Raw genomic sequence first — 20,635 nt, forward strand, 5'->3', positions numbered from 1 at the left:
ATCATCCAAATAGATCTGTTTTGGAATAGATCAGGGCTTTCCAAACTATTTCATGTCAAGGACCCCCACAATAGGTGCACATTAGACCACTTACTAGCAATTTGAGAGAATTTTGTCCCAAGGAATCCCTTTGAAGTATATATTTTTAGATTTTAGGTTTGAAGATAATTAAATCTGTGTAGTCAATCAATAATAGTCGCTCAGTTATAGCAAAAACTCTATTTCTTCCCATCCTATTTCAACTTTCAAAACTTTGATAAATGTTAAAATATTATATTCTCTTTCAACCCTCTCAATGAGCCATGTTGTTCCCAGCACTTCAGTTTAACATTCACTGGTATAAACAGCTCCGAATAAATTGATAACACTTCAAAGGGTGGATACAGGTCACACAAAAACTGCTGCACATTCAAGAGGCTTCCAAAGAGCTTTTGGTCCCTCATCACAAACACCAGTAACACAGTGGGGCATGTTAGAGGTCAGCAAATAAAACATGAAACATCAAATCTCTGGCACATGACTGGATCCCAAACTCTCAGCAGCCAAGCAGATTAAGGCAGAATTATAAAACTTCAAGTAAACACTTGGCTACAGACAAAGGCTTCATATTTTAGTGACTTCTACTCGATCAAAGTCGGGATGGTTGATCCAAGCATAACCAGCTCCAGCCAAGTGCACTTATCATGTGTTGGGGCCAGGAAATCAAATGTGTAACAAAGAGGCTTCTGCTGTGATTACTCAATTCTTTTTTATATGCATCTCAAAAAGCCTTAAACAGATACAAGTAAGCCTAAACCAAAAACATGCGATTTCAAAGGCAGCTTTGATAATTACTATAGCAACAGTGACACACATACGGGTTAGTTTACCTCAGAACTTATAAACATAAGTTCCTCTAACTTGAACACCTTTAACTTGAAATGATGAGTTTAATGAACTTACTGTACAGAGTTCAATCCACTCATTAAAACAAGCTTATAGAGAAACACAATTAGTATATAAGCAGACTTCACAGCATGCACTGTTTACAAGTAAAAACTCTCCTGACACCCTGAAGTAAACATATAATGCAAACTCGGTGTTTACAACTTGATTTGTACACTTTAAAATCATAGAGTCATACAGTCATAGTTGCTTGTTTTTGCAATAATGAAAACATTGCAAACTGATTTTTCAAACTGAGCAAATGTAAAAAGATATCAACTCCGTAACGTTCAGTGTGACTGAATGACTGTTGGTTCAACATAACATCTTAAGCTTATAGAACATGTTTTCTCAAGGACAACTGAACTAATATAAAGTTAACTAGAAAAAAAACGAGTCTTGAATCAGAACTCCAACTTGTCTTTTCAAATTAAGTCAATTTAAACCTTCAAGCCAGCCCGGATGCTAACTTTTTTAACAACAAACAAATAGTTTACAGTGTGATACTTTAATACTTCTTTGGAATCACATTCATCTTTTTTCTATCCAACAGTCACGCGTACTGACTTAAATTCAATGTATAGGGCTTGGAAATAAAACGTGGAACACTAGGCTTCTTCTATGATTACTCAGCTCTTCTTTAAATGCGTTTCAAAAGCTTTATAATAGTTACAAGTGCGTCCAAACCAAAAACATGCGACTTGAAAGGCAGCGTTGATGACGGCTACATAGTAACTGGCTACAGGCGGCGGGACGTGCGGGTTAGTTTACACACTGGTACGGAGGGTCAATAAAAACAAACATATCCCACTATTAAAACTTCACTTTTCGGACTTCAAAGCACATACTGGACTAAAACTCACCGCTGAAACGCGTAAGTGGTCAAACTAAGCACAAATAGCAGTCTCGTAGCCTTGCTGCCCCTGAGAAACGCGTTCAGCCAGGTCGGTAAAAGTTTGCAAACTTTTTGGAAGCGGCGGAGGATTTGTAACTTTTTAAGGAAACGGTTCCCAAACGTGCATGTCTCCGGATAACAACAATTAAGTGTAACGAGCTCTCAAGTGAGCTCCAGACATCAACAAAATAACCTGCAAGAGCATGTTTTCCCTGTGAATGAATTCCACAAGATAGGAGCCATCTTGTGACCGCATATGCTTGCAAGCTTAGTACCATCCTCACACTGCCTGCACACACACGCATTCATACACACGCCATACATACACAACTCTTGTCAACCCCCCTTCAGCCCCTGTGGAAAAAGTTTTAAGAAGGGCAGCTTGGTGAAATTACACCCCGTGCCCCGGCGCTGTTGCTCGGCGCTGCCGCTTGTCATCCCCCCCTCTCTCCTGGTAAGAAAAGACACTTTCCACGTACTTGAACGATCTCCCCCTCCGCGCTGATAGTGGCTCCTGCTTTGGAGAACCGTCCCTGCAAGCCAGTCGTGTAAGTAGTATAATCTCCATTGGGACTGGACTCGAACAGAACCACTTCCACAAAGGCAGTATCCTTGGCGAAAACGGTACCAAGAGAAGCGGCAACCACGAAGATCGCCAGGACCACCGAGTCGGGCACACGATCTGAGCCTCTCCTTGGTAAAATCATCATCTTGCCGGCTGGGTCTGCGCCGATCGGGACATAATTTCACACGGATTAATTAAATCGGGTGAAGGTAATTGAAATCAGGTCTACGCGCGCTGCGGGCGATGCGTCCAAAGAGTCTGAATTGTGCAATAAAAAGATGAGAGCCTGGGCTGAAGCGTGTTTATTTCACCACTGCAAGCCTTGTCAATTACATTGCCTGCAAACGCTCCCTCTCTCTTCTCCCTCCCTCCCTCTCTCTCCCTCTTTCTTTCTCACCCCCCTCCTCCTTCCCCTCTACAAAGCGGATCTCCTTTGATCTCCAAACACGTGATTTTTTTTTTTTTTTTTAGTTTTTTTTCTCTCTCTCCCAAAAGGGTTATATCCCCACCCACCAATCTTTCTGACCCTCTCCTCTACACTCCCCACTCTGAAGTGCCAGCACTCTGTTAAGGAGGCACCGCGGACCGAGCCGCTCAACAAAACCGGAGACTTATTGTTTGAAAACATGTTGAAGTTGCGCGTTAAAGTTTTAGTTAATTCAGTTTCTTGGGTTGATCGACGAGCAGAAGGCGTGTTTTCAGCCGGTGCTGCAGTCCCGGGCTGCCCGGTAGCGTTTTCCTGAGTTTGACACGTTTTTGGCTGTCGTACCACCTTAAAATAAACACTACCCTCCTCAGGACGCTTCAAACGGGCTAATTTTTCAATCTGATTCAGATTTGATCACCTACAGGTTACTAATGTAGTTACCTCTTTGCTTGAGTTTGACACATCTCATTATTACGTTTCTCATTTGTTTTTGCTCTTACAGTAATAATAAACTTTAGACTAACTAAAGTTTTCCAATAGCAAAATCAATGTTTATAACATTCCTAATTAAACAACAAGATGTTTCTCACGTTATAACTAGAAAAACTCATCATATTATAACATTAAACTTTTTATTATAACACTACTATTTATCTTGTTATGACATGAAAAGTTTTATCCTGTAATGTGATAACTTAGAATTTGCAGTAACATGTTACAATAATAAATGGCATGGTTTCTGTTTATGTGATAACAACACGTTATAACATTAAACTTTTCACGTTGCAACAAGATAAATAGTAAACTGTTAAAAAAACAAAAGTTTCTTGTGATAACGTGGTAAGTTTGTGTTGGAAATATCTTAGTATAACGTGAAAAATATTTTTCTCGTAAACAGGTATTACACTTTATATCAGGGGTTTCCAAACTTTTTCATCTCAAGGAGTCAATCTGTGATTTAATCAATGATTAAACTAAGTTACTATAAATTACAATCAATCAAAACAGCCAACTCTCTTTCTGCCCATGTTGATACAACTCCCAAAATATGTGTGATAAAAGTTAAAATAATATATTCCTCCTTTCACTGGGGACCCCCTATAACCCCTTCAAGGACCACATTTCAAAAAAATCACTGCAGTTAACAGTTTACTTAAGTTTGAGACATTCTTGGCTCTTTTAGCTTCATGATTTTTCAATCTGACTCAAATTTCATCACCCAGATTGCAGTGTAGTGCAAAGTTTGACCAAGTCTCTTCTCTTTGTTCTTTTTTTGTTCTAACACAAATAAGGAACTTAAATCAAAGTTTTAATGTGGAAATCAACTTGTACAAGTGTCCCTGCACAATACATTGATTTGCACTTTTACACCCCTTTGGAATCACTGTAGCGCCACACTCATCTATCTGTCTTTTCTCAGGTACAATGCACATTGATAACATCACTGTAAGAATGCCAGTGTTAACCAAAAGGCCAATTAAATCTATTTCTATAATTTTCAGTACTTGAGGAGATCTTTTTTGATCATCTTCTCGTCCAACACCATTTAGTCGTGAGTTGTTGTATTGCACATGAATTAAAGGCAGATCAATCGCACATATAATTGCCCACCAGTCTTTAGACAGATGGATCTCCAATTAACCATCTCCTTTCATCTTCAAAGTGGATGTCGTCATCAAGACAGGCCTGACAAGCTAATCATAGATCATTTCAAGCATTTTACAAACCTCTAAATGTTTCAATGTAATTTGACATAATTTCTATCTGCTGAAAGTCAAATTAGTAGCTGGATGGAAACGTTATAATTGTCGGGAGCGAGTTTGTGATTCATCATGCATTTATTGATAAACATCTGTTCTTCAGAATATTCAGGGATGTCCTGCATTTCTCTTTTAAAAATTGCTGCTGTTATTTACTGCAGAAGAAGACAATTATTTCCCAATCATTCTCTGTGCAGAATAAAGAGTCTATTGTGAAACTTCCATTCCTGGAGAACATCTTCTGCCTGGTGCCTTTTCTTTCAGCGTGTCAGACTGTTCATTATGTGCAAAGAAGCGCACTGTGTCTTGAAAAGGACACTGAAAGAATAGATAAACACACGCTATCTTTTCATTCCTACAAAAGAAGATGATTTGAATCTTTGTCTAGCTGAACAATTCATGAAAAGAGCTCACAGTACCATGCAAGTGATGATGGTACTGTATGCAATGTTCTGTCTTTAATGTAGCTTACAAGACTTAAAGGGATAGTTTGGATTATTTAAAGTGGGGTTATATGAGGTACTTCTCCATAGTCAGTGTATTACCTGCAGTAGACGGTGGTCGGTACGCCCCAGTTTGGAGAGGGAATAGGAATACTAGTGTAGGAAACTAGAAAATACATTTTAGCCACCGAAAAAAGGTCCACCCAAAAATCAGTTTCATTTTAAGTCTTTGCTATATTATATTATATAGTATATTTTCACCACTTCACCTTGCCATCAGACAGCTTTTCTGATGGGAATCTGCCATTACATAAGCCAAACATCGCTCTCTCCAAACCAGCAGAACTCCAAAGGCGAAACCAGTAATTTTACTTTGCAGGACACAGGAGTTGCTGGTCTAGTACAACCTCGATCTGTTTATTTCTTTGTGTTATTGTGTGATTTCAGGGAGCCCAAACTAACCCTTTAACACACCAAAGTCACACAATAACACAAACAAGCTAACAGATCAAGGCAGCAGTAGACCAGCAACTCATGTGTTCTGCAAGGTAAACTTACTGATTTCACCAGTGGAGTTTGGTTGGTTTGGAGAGAGCGATACTTGCTTTGTGCAGCAGCAGCTTCCCGTCAGAAGAGTCTGTCTGAGGCAAAGTAAAGGGGTGAAAATATTCTAAATATGGGGCGCCCCTGTAGCTCAGTTGGCAGAGCATGCGCCCCATGTACTGAGGCTGTCAAACCTCTGCAGCAGCCGCTGATTCAACTCCTGCCTGCGGCCCTTTAGCTGTGTGTCGTCCCCACTCTCTCTCTCTATCCCCTTTACTGTCATATGTTCAGCTGTCGCTATCAAAAATAAATGCAAAAATGATCCCCTCTCCTGAAAAAAACATTAAAAAGAAAAAATTCTAAATTTGGCGTATACTTAGACTGATAGGGATTTTTTTTAGGTGGACCAGTTTTAAGTTTCTATTATACCTTTTTTTTGCCGACCCTGTCCACAGCAGTACATTGCCTAGCTTCCACACTGGTGCCCCCCTCCACAGTGACTATCGACTGACTGAATAATCCAAACTAACCCTTTAATGCAGGTTACAAGACTTAAAGTTGAGTGTATAATGCCAAGTACAATCTCTCAGTTGAATTTAAAAACAGACTTTTCTCAAACTATTACAGTAATGCATTGTAATTGAATAATGCCACTTTGGAAAGTCCTGTTTCCAATAATTCCACCAGAGTGGCCTCTTGCAAAGAAAACACTTGAAGCTCTGCAATGAAGGGGCGAGCTCTGCACAGTGATAGATGTCCAAAAAACAAGGTCTCATCTTGCTGTCAGCTGTGTGGCAGTGTGATTATGAAAACCAACTGTGAGGACGTTTTAGGTCAAGAATGCAGACGCCTCTGGAAGAAAAGCGTGATGGTCAACATGTGTTCGGACTCAAAAAAGAGGGGGGTGGGCGGAAAACAATTCAAAGCCGAAACTTAAGAAGTTCTTCAGCGCCTCCAGCATGACAATAATTTACAGATCACATTGGACGTCACTCTGTTTTATGAAGCCTGATCCACTCCACATGTCCCGTATCTGCCTTGTGTCACACTTTCTGTTTCTCTCGCTCACACACACATGAAATACAGATACATTATGAATAAATCCATATGAGATGGGTTAATGCCCGCAGGCTTAATGATGAAATTAAATTAGATTTACGTTATCAGCTTACTAATGGACCACAAAATGCATTAGGGCAACAAGTTTTAGTGATCCAATTACTCGCTCTAGGTCCTGTCCCTCTTTTATTGCAAGCCTGCCCTCTGCTGGTTGCTGCAAGTTTTCAATGCATAGCAGAACTTAAACTCCACTTTTGTGGTTTTCTTTAACTTGCTTGAATTACATAGTTTACTTTCCAGATTATTTAAAGGTGACTTATTGGTGACCATTTGGCCCTTTTAAGTTTTTAAAAAGACATTACAATTACAAAAATATGGCCTGTTTTCTCACATCTCTCCTGACAAATTGTCTGCCCTTCCATCCATATATGTGGTTTTCACTCGACAGCAGCTGTGGATCCTCTCCTGACGCTCAGGCCTCTCTACTCCAGTGTCTAAACTCAGGCCACCCTGACAAGAATCAGCTGTCCATTTGTTTAGGGTCCAGAGAGTGCTGAGGATGACGATGACTTTGAGAGATGATGGTTGGCTCAGCTCTGTGCAGTAATGCGACATCTGTCCCAACAGACAGACGCAAGTTGTTCTTTTTCTAGTTTCTTTACTTTTCAAGTGATATTAAAATTCTGCACAGCTCCTCGGCTCTTTATCTCTTCTCTTTCAGTGAAATACTTCTCCTCTGACTCTGTCGTGTAAACCTTGCCAGAGCTGAAACAAACGATCTAATAATCTACTAGATAATCGTCAAAACAAACAAAAAATAAACCAAGTGGAAACTTTTGATAACGATTAAATGTTTGAGTCATTCTTTATGCTCCCAGCTATGTAATTATGAGGATATTTTGGACTGTGAGTTGGACAGATCATGCTTTCGACAGAGGTATGGACTCAAGTTACATATTTGATGATTTTAGACCTGATCAAAAATCAAAATAAGACTTGCAACTCTACTTGGGCTTTAACACCATTGACTCGTGACTTCACTTGAACTTGAAACTGCTTGATACCTCTAAGCCCAAAGATTACAAAGTATGTATTTATAGTTTTTCTCGTTTGCTTTGGCTCAATTCTCAAATGATAATTACAATTTTCAAAGCAGGCAGTTCAAATCTCTGAACAATTAGTATGTTGTTCACAACAGAGTGGAATTTCTCATTCATTCAAACAATTTGCACATGTTCAAAAGAGTAAGTATAATTGTCAGCAAATTTGCACAACTGCCACTTGCATATGGCTGCTGATCAAAACCACAGTGAAACTGTCAGACTCTTCACAACCACCAAAAATTCTTTCATCATTTGAGCCATCACATGTAAAATGATCCACTGAATTATCAAAACCTGTCAGACATGTATATTCAACAAATACCTACAGACAAATGACCTCCCAGTTGACAGTAATGAACTAGGAATCACCACCCCTGCATGTAATTAATTCTATGCATCCAACTTTTAACTATGAGGGGTTTCTTCTTGAGATTACACAATCCAAAGACATCAACTCATTTTTTGTATTTTCTGGCTTTTTTTTGTTTAACTAAACACTTACATTAATTCAAAAAAATGCTCAAATTAGTCAATAATCTTAAAAAAAAAAACTAGTTTACTCAATGTATTTGTAACAAACACTAGATTTAACCGGATTTTATCCAAGGATCAGTGGATATTAACTTTTAGGAGACAAATTAATCTTGTGAGAGGTTGTATCAAGCAGAGAATCTAATTTATGAGGACTGGGGTTTTCAGGGGAAATAAAAGTGGTGTTAGCTAATTTTCCGCTGCAGATCTAAATGTAATATTTCCTTTAATGGTTCTCTTGTTCTGCAAACATATCTGTGGTGCTGTTTACTGTGTCCAAGCCCTCACATCTGTCTATATGTCATTACCATATAACTGCACTGATACTTATTGTTTGTACAAATCCTCCTTCCAGCTGGTCACTGTGAATAAGACGTTGTCCTTAATTGACTTGCTTGGATACATAAATAAATAAATATGAAATAAACACAAGAACATGGGTTGCTAATAATACCCAAAGGGAACATTTGAATGTGTTTGATGAGTTCTTCAGTGCAGCACTATGCGTACCAAGCGAGCTCTCAGCCTCTGTGAATTGGCCTTTTGTTGGCATGGTGCTGACGTTATGTTTTAATGAAGAAAGGAGATGATGAGGAGGGGGGGCATTTACATTCATGGCTCCCAGAAGAGCGCATCACTGCAGCATATTATTACATAAAGCAATTAGGGGGCCCCACAGCCCCCATATTATGGGGGATGCTTTCCCCATGATGACACAGTACGGTGATGACTATTGACTCCAGCCGACTCAGAGTATGTTGCATGTTTGCAATGATGTCACTGCACAAACCCCAGTGGGAAACTCTCATGAAATGTTCTGCAATGAATTATAAGTTGAGAGGACAGAGGGGAAAAATAGCATGCAGCACTGAGGGAGGGATGCTGAAGAGTCCTTTAATAATAGTAATAAAAACTTTATTTATGGAGTGTCTTACAAACAAATTGCTCTCATGAAGATGTGACGTTAAAGAGGCTATAATCAATATTAATATTAATATAATAATGCATCAAATGGACAGTGTGAAAACCGCAGAAATGTGAAAAGGGTCACTTGTACAGAATTATCACTGCTGGCTGATGCTAACCGCTCTGGTCGCTGCAGGTGGCTGTTTTAAGCAAAAGAAAAAAAAAGGTTCAGTCGTTTAGTCAGAACCAGATATTTCCTTGGGAATATGGCTGAGACCAAACTCAACTTTAAGGACAGCGATTTATACTCTCCAAGTTGCCAGAAACAACCCCAAATTAATAATAATATTGCTGCCCCCGAGTGAACAAAAGAAAGCTGATGTAGATTTTAAGGAAAAGTCGGCACTTTTCATTTGGATGTCTAGTCAATGTTGATGAAAAATATGTTGAACTAAAGTAATAAATTCCTCAGGGTGTGCTATGCTGACAAAGACAGTTGAATTCTCCTGCTGCAAAATCTGTTGTTCTTCCTGCATCCAGTGATGTCACACTGACATAGTTGGTGTTAAGGAAGAACTACAGGCTATTTCATCTTGGATTTCTAGTCTCCACCTCAGTTGAGTATTTTTACACTATGTTCTGTCCAACAAAGTAGTTACAGGCTAACGTGATGCTACACAGCAACATGGGCGTGGGAGTCAAGTTTGTGAGCAATGCATCCTGGTACATGTAGGCACTGCTGCACGGCTTCGCAAGCAAAAGAGCTTAGCTTTCTTGGTCTATGCGGATTTATTTTTTTAATTGACTACATTTGCCACCAACACTGACTGGGTATCCACACAAAAAATGTTCCTTTAAAGTAAGACTATGTAACTCTTGCCCCCCTTCAGATGTTGACAAAAGTTCAAGCCCTGCCCACCCCACAATTATTATCAATCATTAACAATAACTGCAATTTCATCTGTAATAAAAAAAAAAAAAAAGGACAAAATAACCCTGCTACAGCCCTGTTTGGTCTGATATGACCAGTACCTTACTCAAACTTGATATTGATTTTGATATAGATATCATCATCTAACCTACATTTCTATATCAGTTTGCTGATGTTAGGGTTGTTTTTTCTCTACTCGTGCCTCTGTGACACAACATTGACACTCAGTAACTTTGCCTCATAATAATATCTTTAATAGAACTGACTACAAAATGGAGGGAAGTGACAGAAAATTCAATGTGTCATTAACCCGTAGGCACCACTGGTGGCCACAGTAGCTGCTCTTCAGGAAAATTTAAATAACCTCACTTAAAGCGAGAATTTACAACTTGAAAGAAGAAAACTGCCACCTTGTACAAATTCTGCACAACACTGTTCATCTAACAAATAAAAAGCTGAATTAAAAGCAATAAAATGCACTCTTGCTAAGTCTAATACATTCAGGAGCTCTGGCGCTACAGCCATACAATTACTATTTTATTTTATATTATTCTTACTTCTTCTATTGTTTTAACTCATGCATCTTATAACTTTTTATTGGTCAACTGTTGCTCTTTATTATTATGTTTTATTTTTTTAATTCACATGCTTTTTTTTACTTTTACTGGTCAGTTGGTGGTCTTTAAATATTTTATGTTTTTATTCCTTTATATTCAACTCACATGTATTATTTATTTGTTTGTTTTCATTGCATTATGTCTAATGTTATCTACTTACACCATCTACCGAGTGTTTATCGCTGCAATTTCTGTGGTTGCTCACACTCCTTGCAGCACATTGTGTTGTACTTAATATTAGCTTATGGTGGTTAATGTAAGATAACATTAGCTATATTAATAGCTGTATGCTTAGGAATACTAAGATGCAGTTGAAAACTCGTAAAAAGCAAGTAAGTGGACACTGAGTAATATCTTTTGTTTGGTCAAAATTTTACCAGGTATTATTGATAATAGTTCTCATCAACCAAAACTATAAACTTTACAGATTTTTGTTCCAAGAGTCTACAAACATTTGTCACATCTTCACTTTGTCAACATTTGTATCACTATCATTAAAAAATATACTCCTCCCATTTCACCGTGTAGAAGATAATCAAATCAAACAATCTGAAAATAAACAGAAAACACAAACGTGTCTTCTACTTCTCTCTATCTTTAAAGTTCATTTATCTGTCCTTTATAAAAGTAATTATATCTGACCAAAGCTTTGGTCAGCAATTATAATTACAGTATCAACTTTACAGTGGACAAACGATAACATCAATCACCTACTTTTTAAAAAGTGCTCTCCAATTTTCAAACAGCTCATAACTAAACGTTACAGGCTTTGAAGTCCTAACTATTCAGGGGCTGGGCCCTTTCCTGGTCGGACCGCCCCCTCGGATCTGGCTCGAGGGTGAAAGTCGACTTTGAAGTGCAGACTAGACCAGGGGGAGGTATTTCAATAGGCCTCTGGTTCAGTCGAGGGGTAAAGTTGCAGCCGTGAGAGGGGGAGGGAGAAAATGAGAGAGGAAAAAGGAGCGAGAGGAGAGAAAGATAGGAGGGCTGGAGTCTTTTGAAATGAGGCACCTGTACGTTTGAGGCTTGCAAGAACAGGTATGTTCCCAGGGGTTAGGGGCTTTGGAGAATTCAAAGTCATTTCAGTCAGCTCCAACACTCATAATCTGTTCTGAGAAGTGAGGAGGATAGGGGGGATATGATGTTGATACACTCACACAGGCGTGAACATGTTCTCAAAGGACTGTATGGATGGATGGAATCTGTGCTCACACATACACATGCACAAACACACACACACACACACACACACACACACACACACACACACACACACACACACCATAAAACAAAAATTTGGTGACTTACTTTGCTTCCCTCTGTGAAAAAAAAAACACATCTCTTACACCTGACTGGAGCTGAAAACTACTGAAAACTGTCGAAACAATATGTAGGTCACCTTTATTCTGAAAAAATGGAAACACAATATATCACCAAGAGAAAAAAAAACAGGGTTGGTGGCTGATGTCCTCATCACTGATCAAAGAGGAAAAGAGTGAGCAATGTTTGCCTCATGGCGACATGACGGGAAAGTGGATGAGGAAACAAGACTGGAAACAGGAGATAGATGACGACCCCTCAGGACAGTGTGTGTGTGTGTGTGTGTGTGTGTGTGTGTGTGTGTGTGTGTGTGTGTGTGTACATAGCAAGTATGTTTCTATGTTTGGTAATGTCTCCTCTGTGCTAAAGCAGCATTGGGCAAGATTTTTATCTAAATATAAGGTGACCAGATTTTCAGATTTGGGCACATTTTCAGGTCAGCTGTCAGTATGTCGTTAAAACGTCCAATGATAGTATCAGGCTTGGGGAGTAACAGACTACATGTAACAGGATACAAACAAGGTAACTGTAATACATTAACTAACATTAGCTACAAAGACCAACTGCTAATGTTAGCAACACAGGAATCCAGTTAGCTTGTTAACCCGTCAATACAACTAACTACCACTGACAAATATTTTGGGACTGTAGGTGTTGATGCTATTGACCAGGACGGTGTGTAACAAAGTACACTGACTCAGTTTTTTCTATCAGCAAGGCAGAGAGAATTATTACTCTCGCTCTGAGTTACCTTCAGCGCCAGTGAGATTTTTAGCCTCTCGAAGCCCATCGTCCTCTCACCAACCTTGTCACCACCAGCAGCTGTTTTCAATGAAAAAAAAAACATAATCTTGTTAAACCAAGTGTACGCTGCCCACGTACCATAAAAGAAGACAGAGCTTACAGATATCTGGTGAGCAAAGTGATGCATCTTGCAGCTAAAGAGCCGGATAATTGGTGGAGACCAAAACAGAGAGTAAAGACTTGTATCTGTCAGGAGGCCAGAACCACCACCACTACACTAATGTTAATGATGCTGAATACAGCAACTGTTTGTTAACCTCCTACCCATAACAAGTTTATCAGATATGTATTTAAAGTATGTTGTGTCAAAAAAATCTGTTCGTTTTCTTTCTTAGTATCTAAGAGTAAGTCTGATATTCCTCATTTCATAAGTACAATCATTTACAATGATGTTGAGTACACAACGATTTTAAGATACAGAATAAAAAACAAGATAAAAATAATAAAAGATACAAGGTAAAAGAAAACAATTTGAAACAAACACGAATAGTGTTCAAAAAGATACAACATACTAAAACAGTTGCAAACAGAGGCAGCATGGTTATTGGCTGGTAGTTGCAGTAAAGTTCACCTAAGGATACCAGAATATTGATTTTTCAGGGTGTTTTTGTAAAGATATGGTGGGGGCACAGAAACTAAATGCAGATCTTCCCAGGTCAGTAAAAATGCAGTGGACTTTTACAGAAAGTCATGTAACTGTGTTAGTTAGGACAAAACTAACAAAGATGAGATGTATGGTGGCAATAATATATAAGATGCAATGGTGAATATTATAACCGTCACCAGTAATAAACCTGAGAGGGAAATGATTAACAGCATCCAGGGGCTTATGAGTCGAGGCAAGGGCCTGCCTATAAATCACATCCACATAACCCATAATAGAGAAAAACAGCTGAAATAATCCTTTTTCCTGCAAAACACAGTTATATAAGAAACCAGTTGTTTGTCGTTCTATTGAATAACTTGAAAAGAGCATTATAAAGTTGATACACTCATACAAATATAACCTTTTTGTGTGTCTCTGATGTACAATTAACAATTTTATTTGGTCTTTTGTTTAGTATGAATGTAAGTATGTGTATTCATTTCTTTTAGCATTACCCATGTGTGAACAGATTGTAACATAGCTTTAAAAATAACACCTTCCCAGACTTTATTTCTGCCTGTGGGCAATGGACTTGGGACAGTTTTTCAGCAAAATTTAAGGATGTAATATTCAGTGCACTCCCAAGTGCCTTGCAACTCACAAACCTACTTATTACTTACAACTTACACTTATTTCCTGCTAATTTACATATTACAATATAACTTTATTCATTCATTAATTGTCTTACTTCTGAAACATGGTTCTTCCTTGTGCTTGGAAATGTACTTTGACACAACATTACAGAGTTGTTGCTGGCAATCAGTGTTGTTGTTGTTAGACTTTTGGTTCTTGGCAGCTTGTTTAAAATTAATCTGAAACTGTTTTCAGAGCAACAAATCTTGACATCCAAACCTGCAAAAGTGCAGGTGCTTTGACAGGCAGCTGGATCATGACCAAGATGTTCCAACGTTAGCTACAGGTGTCTCAGATTTATTATGACAGACTATTGATAGAATTATCAGAGGAGAACATGAAGGTTATTGAGAAATGACGATGATCTGTTGGTGTAATTATCACAATTAGATTGTCATAATGTTACATTGATAAGTTGAGCCAGTTGCTTCTGAAGAACCCTTTTTTGAGGAAAGGGTGTAGAGGGTTCTTTGTAAGACTTGGGATCCATTAAAAACCCTTTTCATCCAAAGAAGGAGACAGAGTTCTTCAAGGATTGTTGGAATAACTCAGCAAGGGTTCATCAAGGGTTCTTTGTACCATAATATAAATAGAGTTTTTGGTAGAACCCCCTGTGTGGGTTCTACATAAATCTCTTGAAATATAAAAAGGTTCTCGATAGAACCTCCGTGATGAGTTCATGTTAGCACTCTTAGTGAGGGTTTGTGGTGGAAGCATTACACAATAATCTTTGAGGAACCCTTTCATCAAGGGTTCTTTGTACCATAATATAAAACAGGTCTTTGTTGAACCCCCTGGGTGGGTTCTAGATAAAACCCTTGGAATATAAAAGGGTTCTCTGTAGAACCTCCTGAGTGGGTTCTAGATGGTAAAAGGGTAATTGTTAGAGTCCCCTGGATGAGTTCTAGATGTAACCGTGCAAATATAAAAAGTTTCTCAATAGAACAACCTGGATGGGTTCTTGTTAGCACCCTTAAAGGTGGAATGATTTTGGAGAGGTTTCTTGGTGGAACCGCTTCTCCATACGAGGGTTTTCCTATAGAACCTCTCATAGGTGGTTCTGGGTGAAAACCAACTGCAGGCGGTTCTAGATATAACTCTTTATGTTGGGTTCAAGGTAGGACACTCTGAAAGCGTTCTCTATAAAAGGTTCTACCAAGAACCAAAGAGGGTTTTCCTATGGGGACAAGCCAAAGAACCCTTCATAATTGTAGTTATTATCTTTATTTTTAAGGATGTACAGCATTAAAATATGAATTTGTCATTTAAACAACAAGACTTCAGCTCACTTTCCCACTAACTAGTTGTCTCTCGAGTCTCTCTAAGACTTTCACTCGCTCTTTCTCATTTTCACTCATCTCCTCTTGTCTCCGTCTCTCCTCACCCTCCTCCCCCACCCACCTCCCCATCACCCTCTCTGAAGGTTCAACATCTTCCGGAGCCTCTCATTCGACTGCAGGCACAGATCATCGCTCTGAGGTGGAAAACAATGCGTCAGAGCACTGAATCTCAAACATCTAAATCCCCAAATGAAAAGCTGCTCTGCACATCACACGTGCTGCTCTCAAAGAAGGGATCTTTGGTTTGCGTGAGAGGACATGCTGACAAAGTACAACACTTTGCCACATGTGCCACCCAGTGGTTGGGTGGCAGTAGAGATGTAAGGACAGGGGGGTTGGAGTGAGGGATGACTGGAAAACTGGTTGGGGGAAAATGTGAAATGTGGCTCACCATGACTGAAAACAGATCATCTTCCCTCCTGGGTCTCTTTGATGTCTGAGAGACTTATTTTGTTTTCTGCTGATTTTGTGGTAATGGGCGCACACAGTCAAAGACTCACACACACACACACACACACACACACAGTCAAAGACTCTCTCACACACACACACAAAACAGCGTAGGATTCAGTTGAAGGAGACATCAAAGGGACTTCAGTTCAAACTAGTAGCCGGTAGACACAAATTCAATTTCCCCTGAGAATCAGATCTTTGTATGAAGCACCAGCTCATTGACTCATTACTTTACTGTTATTTTCAACTCAGGCGTGGGCCAAACCTCTGAAGTCCTGCAAGACAAAGACTTGTTTTCATTCCCACGTCCGTGAACGGCATTAGTTGTGATGAAAACTTCATCCTCGACCAGCACTTAACAAAACCACAAGGTCTATTCAGTAGCTGTTCTGGAGCTTTTGATGGTATTTTACATGATCTTCTTCAGCAGACGGAGATTATCAGTTGCTCCAAACACCTTGTGTTGAAGTAGTCTGTGAGTTACATTTTCCTTCATAAGTCACAGACTACTTGAAATATACTACTCATCTTTTGGTTTAAGAAACATGCAAGAAGTGGAAGTGGACTAGTGGAAGCAATTGTAATAGTCACTGGGGACAATGGTAACACTGACAAAAATACATCATATTAACCCACTGTGTCTCAAATAAAAGCACACCTCAAAGTAATCACATTACTGCTGTAGTATCTATTAATTCTATTTTTTTTTAGTTTTTAACTGGTTATGAAATTGTCTCAATTTAATACTAATGACTCTATAATGACCTACATAAGTATATGAGACGATCCACCAGAGGATTGTCTGTTCCTGTATAGTCATTCCTGCCACCATGTCAGAATCTTCTTGAAATCAGATGAAACAGTCCTGTGTTTACATTTCACCAAGCATTTGGTGAAATTACACCATGAGTTGTGTTAGATAAACAAAAGTGAAGCTGCTGCTGTGGAGTCTTTTCCTATTTTAGTCTTGAAAGCAAATATAAATGGAGGATGAATGTAAAATGCTCTACTACACCATCTGGAGTTTTGCAGAGTGAAATATCTGAGGCACCTCACCTTTCTTTTGCAATTTCACTTAGGTTTAACAGCACAAGGAAACATTATATCACGTGTATTTTTAGTATATTAACATGATCTTTCTATGTACAACTGTGATAATACATGGAGACCTGGGATAACAGATTAGATACGTTGGATTAAGCTTGCTGGATGTGGAGAAGTTGTTCTTCAGTTCACCACAACGAGGCAGAAATGAGCTGTTGATCATTCGACAACATCTTAGTTTTACCAGTTTGAATGTGACATCAACTACTAACTTCAAAATCAGGTAACAGGTTTTCTGCAGGTTTCTAGAAGTTAAATTTAAGACTTTTTAAGACCTTTCAAAGACAGTTATGGCAATTATTACATGTGATGAATCATTAACATCATAATTCAATCATTTATACATGTCATAGATGAAATAATCATTTTTAATACTGATTAAAACACTTTCCAAACAAAAGGAACCGACAGAGAGAGAATGAAATATCAGGTTTTGTTTTTTGAGTGTAATTTGCCATTGCAAACACCAGAGGGCAGTAGGACACATGACTTCTGCATGGGCAGTACATGCCAGACTTTAATCAGACAGGAGCAGGATTAAGTCAAGTAAAGGTTCATGCCTCATAACACTCTTATTGTAGGCTGTTATGGTCCACACATATCTGACTTTGACTTGCATTAAAGGAAGAGGAAGTGACAGGCGTGAAGGAACATGCAGGTTTTGATGAACATGAGATTAACGTGATGTTTCATCATTTCGAGGTCAGATGTCTTCCTTCACTGGGTTGCATCAGATCAATGTTGCATCATTGTGCAGCCGATCAGATCTGTCCAAGTGAAGACCAATGTTGATTCAATAATATCACATTAAAAAGGCTCAACGAATGAGAGAGGGAGGGAGACAGAGGGCTACAGAGAGATTTAAGAGAGGAAGCAGGGTTAGCGAGAACAATGCAGTTAATTAGGGAAATAACGTATTATTTTCTGATCATTTCACGGCAATTATGTTCTAAAGCAGTGGCTCTCAACCTGGGGGTCAAGGCCCCATAAAATATTGTGGTAAGGAGTATAAAAAATAAGCAAATATAACAGTTAAAACTATAAACCAGAACAAAATGACCAACATAAACCAAAATGTTCTGAACAGACACAAACATTAAGATAAACTACTACTCAGTTCAACACTAGGCATGATGAGAAATAAGGGCAGAACAGCTTTTATTGAGGGTGTTTGTGAGAGTCAAAGTGTGCACGAACATGAGGTTAGACTGGACACAGCTCTCTCTGCAGCTCTCACAGATGGAGAGCAGAGGAGGGAGACAGTAGCTGATTTTTATCTCAACCAAAACCAAAAACTTGCATAGTGTGCATTTTAATTACATATATTAAGACACTACAGTCTTGACATGAATTGAGCACAACAGCATCAACTATTTATTACAAGGCTGCTTGACATTCTTGCCTTCCTGTATCTGGACATTACAGTGTTGTCTCTGGCAAATAGTGTTGTTGTTAGTCTGCCAGTACAGTGAGAGCAAATGTGGCCCATCAAAACAAAAAGAGCGCTATGTCAGCTCTCTGTACTAACAAAGCATGGCTTATCTGGGTGAACAAAGTGCTTGTAGAGACCCTAAGACAATTACAGAGAGGACGGACAACAGGAGCCGTTCCACTGGCTGGATTTAGGTTAATTTATACTGAAAGATCTATTTGGCTTGATTGTTTTATTTCCCATGATGTCTCTCAATTAAAGGCAGAAATGTCGTTTAGTGCAGAAACTGTATGATGGATGGATTAATTAAAGAAATTTGTGATGCATCAAAGACAAAGAGAATTTTTTTGATGCAACAGCGGGGAGATTTATGTGCTACTATGAGCCGTTAGTGTCTCTCTCATCTGTTTTACTGCTCACTTACACAGAAAATGCATGCAAAGTGGTGGATACCTTATCTGCACATTGGCTTACACATGAGTACACGCACGCACACACACACACACACACACACACACACACACACACACACACACACACACACACACACACACACACACACACACACACACACACACACACACACACAGATAAAGAACGACTGATTGTAGAGTAACTGGTGCACACATGTCACAGAGCTGAATTACTGAATGAGTTACTGCAGTATCAAGCTCCAGTGTTGTGGTGCAACAAGTCAGACACTGCAGCAAGTCAACAGTGCTGCTTTAGCAGGGCTACAAAGGTGTTCACGCCTACACACAGCCCTGCAATGTGGAAATCATACAGTACAACCCTTAGAAATAAAAGTTCCAAAAAGGTTCTTCCCAGAACCATTTGTTTCTGAAATTAAGGTTTCATTTTAAGACCCTTTTAATTTAAAGAACACTTTTTGAAAGAAAGAGCTCCTCAAGGATGTTCAAGTCCTTGAAAATCTCAAAAACAAAACTTTTGTCAAGCATTCGTGAAGGGCTCTTTATGCTATAATATATAACGGTTCTTGGAAGAACTATCTGCACCTTGGAATATAAAAAGGTTCTCAGTTCTCAGTGAAAAACTTCTTTCCCCTTGGTGAGAATATAAAAAGACTCTTGGTAGATCCCCACTTGGGTTCTAGCTAAAACCTTGGAAGAACCCCCCGCATGTGTTCTAGATAAAACCCTTGGAATATAAAAGGTTCCGGGTAGACCCCTGTGTGGAATCTAGATAAAACTCGGAATAGAAAAAGGGTCTTGGCAGAACACCCTGAGTGAGTTCTAGATAAAATATTTGAAATATAAAATGGTTTTTGGTTGAACCCCCTGGATGGGTTCTTGTTAGCTACGTAAGAAGGATTAGGAAGGGTTCTGGAAAGAACCACTAGAGATGATTCTGGGTTGAACCATTACACTATAGAAAGGTTTGCTGTAGCACCTCTCATGGGGGGTCTGGGTAAAACCTTTCACAGATGGTTCTAGGTATAATGCATGTGATATAATCTCTCTCTCTCTCTGAAAAGGTTCCAAGTAGAACATTTATAAAAGGTTCAACCAGGAGCCAATAAGTAAGGAACGAGCCGCAGAATCCTTTATGGTTCATGAGTGTGTAAATAATTCCTTGATGTGAACAAGGGGAGAGAAAAAAAAGCATCTTTCAACATTTACGATAATAAAAGCATGTAGCAAGCAGTGACATCACGATATGCAGAAATTGTCACCGGAGAAATAACAAAAAAGAAACACTGAGAAAAATGTGATGGAAGAAGATACAGAGGTCGAGGGTGTGGGAAGGCTCCAGGCCAAACAAACACCCCAGTGGATCGTGGGTAGATGGGGAGGAGGAGGTATAGGCAAACACATCGACCAGCCACCCCCTGCAGCTGGCTGCTGTCCCAGGGTGTGACCCCGCTAACCCCCCATTGTCCAGCCCAGCTCTGCCCTCTAACACCAGCGTTTACACCGGTGCCCGCCCCGGTGAGCACACACGGGCGTTACTGTTTACCCTGCATGCCATGCCTTCACTGTAGAAACCATGAAAAAAAAACAAGCCACGGTAGGTTGACAGCAGCCTCTAATTAAACTCGCACGAGTATTTTGTTTGTAATTACAACATGAGTGCTGGAGCCGAGACATGCTGCAATCTAATAATACTGTGTTTGTGTAAGGTTATAATTAAGAGAGAATTCTGTGGAGTGCAGTGTAAGATACCCAGTTGATGTTGCAC

General features: G+C 39.2%; 1 protein-coding gene across 2 annotated transcripts in view; it reads right to left on the reverse strand.

Annotated features, from left to right (window-relative positions):
• Positions 1-3,364, reverse strand: part of znrf3 (zinc and ring finger 3) — an 84,390-nt gene extending 81,026 nt beyond the window's left edge. For both annotated transcript variants that reach the window (XM_084728355.1, XM_084728354.1), the window contains exon 1: positions 2,299-3,364. In XM_084728355.1, coding sequence (XP_084584481.1) covers positions 2,299-2,529 — 231 coding nt within the window. In that variant the 5' untranslated portion in view covers positions 2,530-3,364. The remainder of the gene's footprint in view (positions 1-2,298) is intronic.
• Positions 3,365-20,635: the final 17,271 nt, after the last annotated feature.

This window comes from Lutjanus erythropterus, chromosome 10, assembly GCF_056507025.1.
Source record: "Lutjanus erythropterus isolate fLutEry1 chromosome 10, fLutEry1.hap2, whole genome shotgun sequence".
Taxonomy (NCBI): Eukaryota; Metazoa; Chordata; class Actinopteri; order Lutjaniformes; family Lutjanidae; genus Lutjanus; species Lutjanus erythropterus.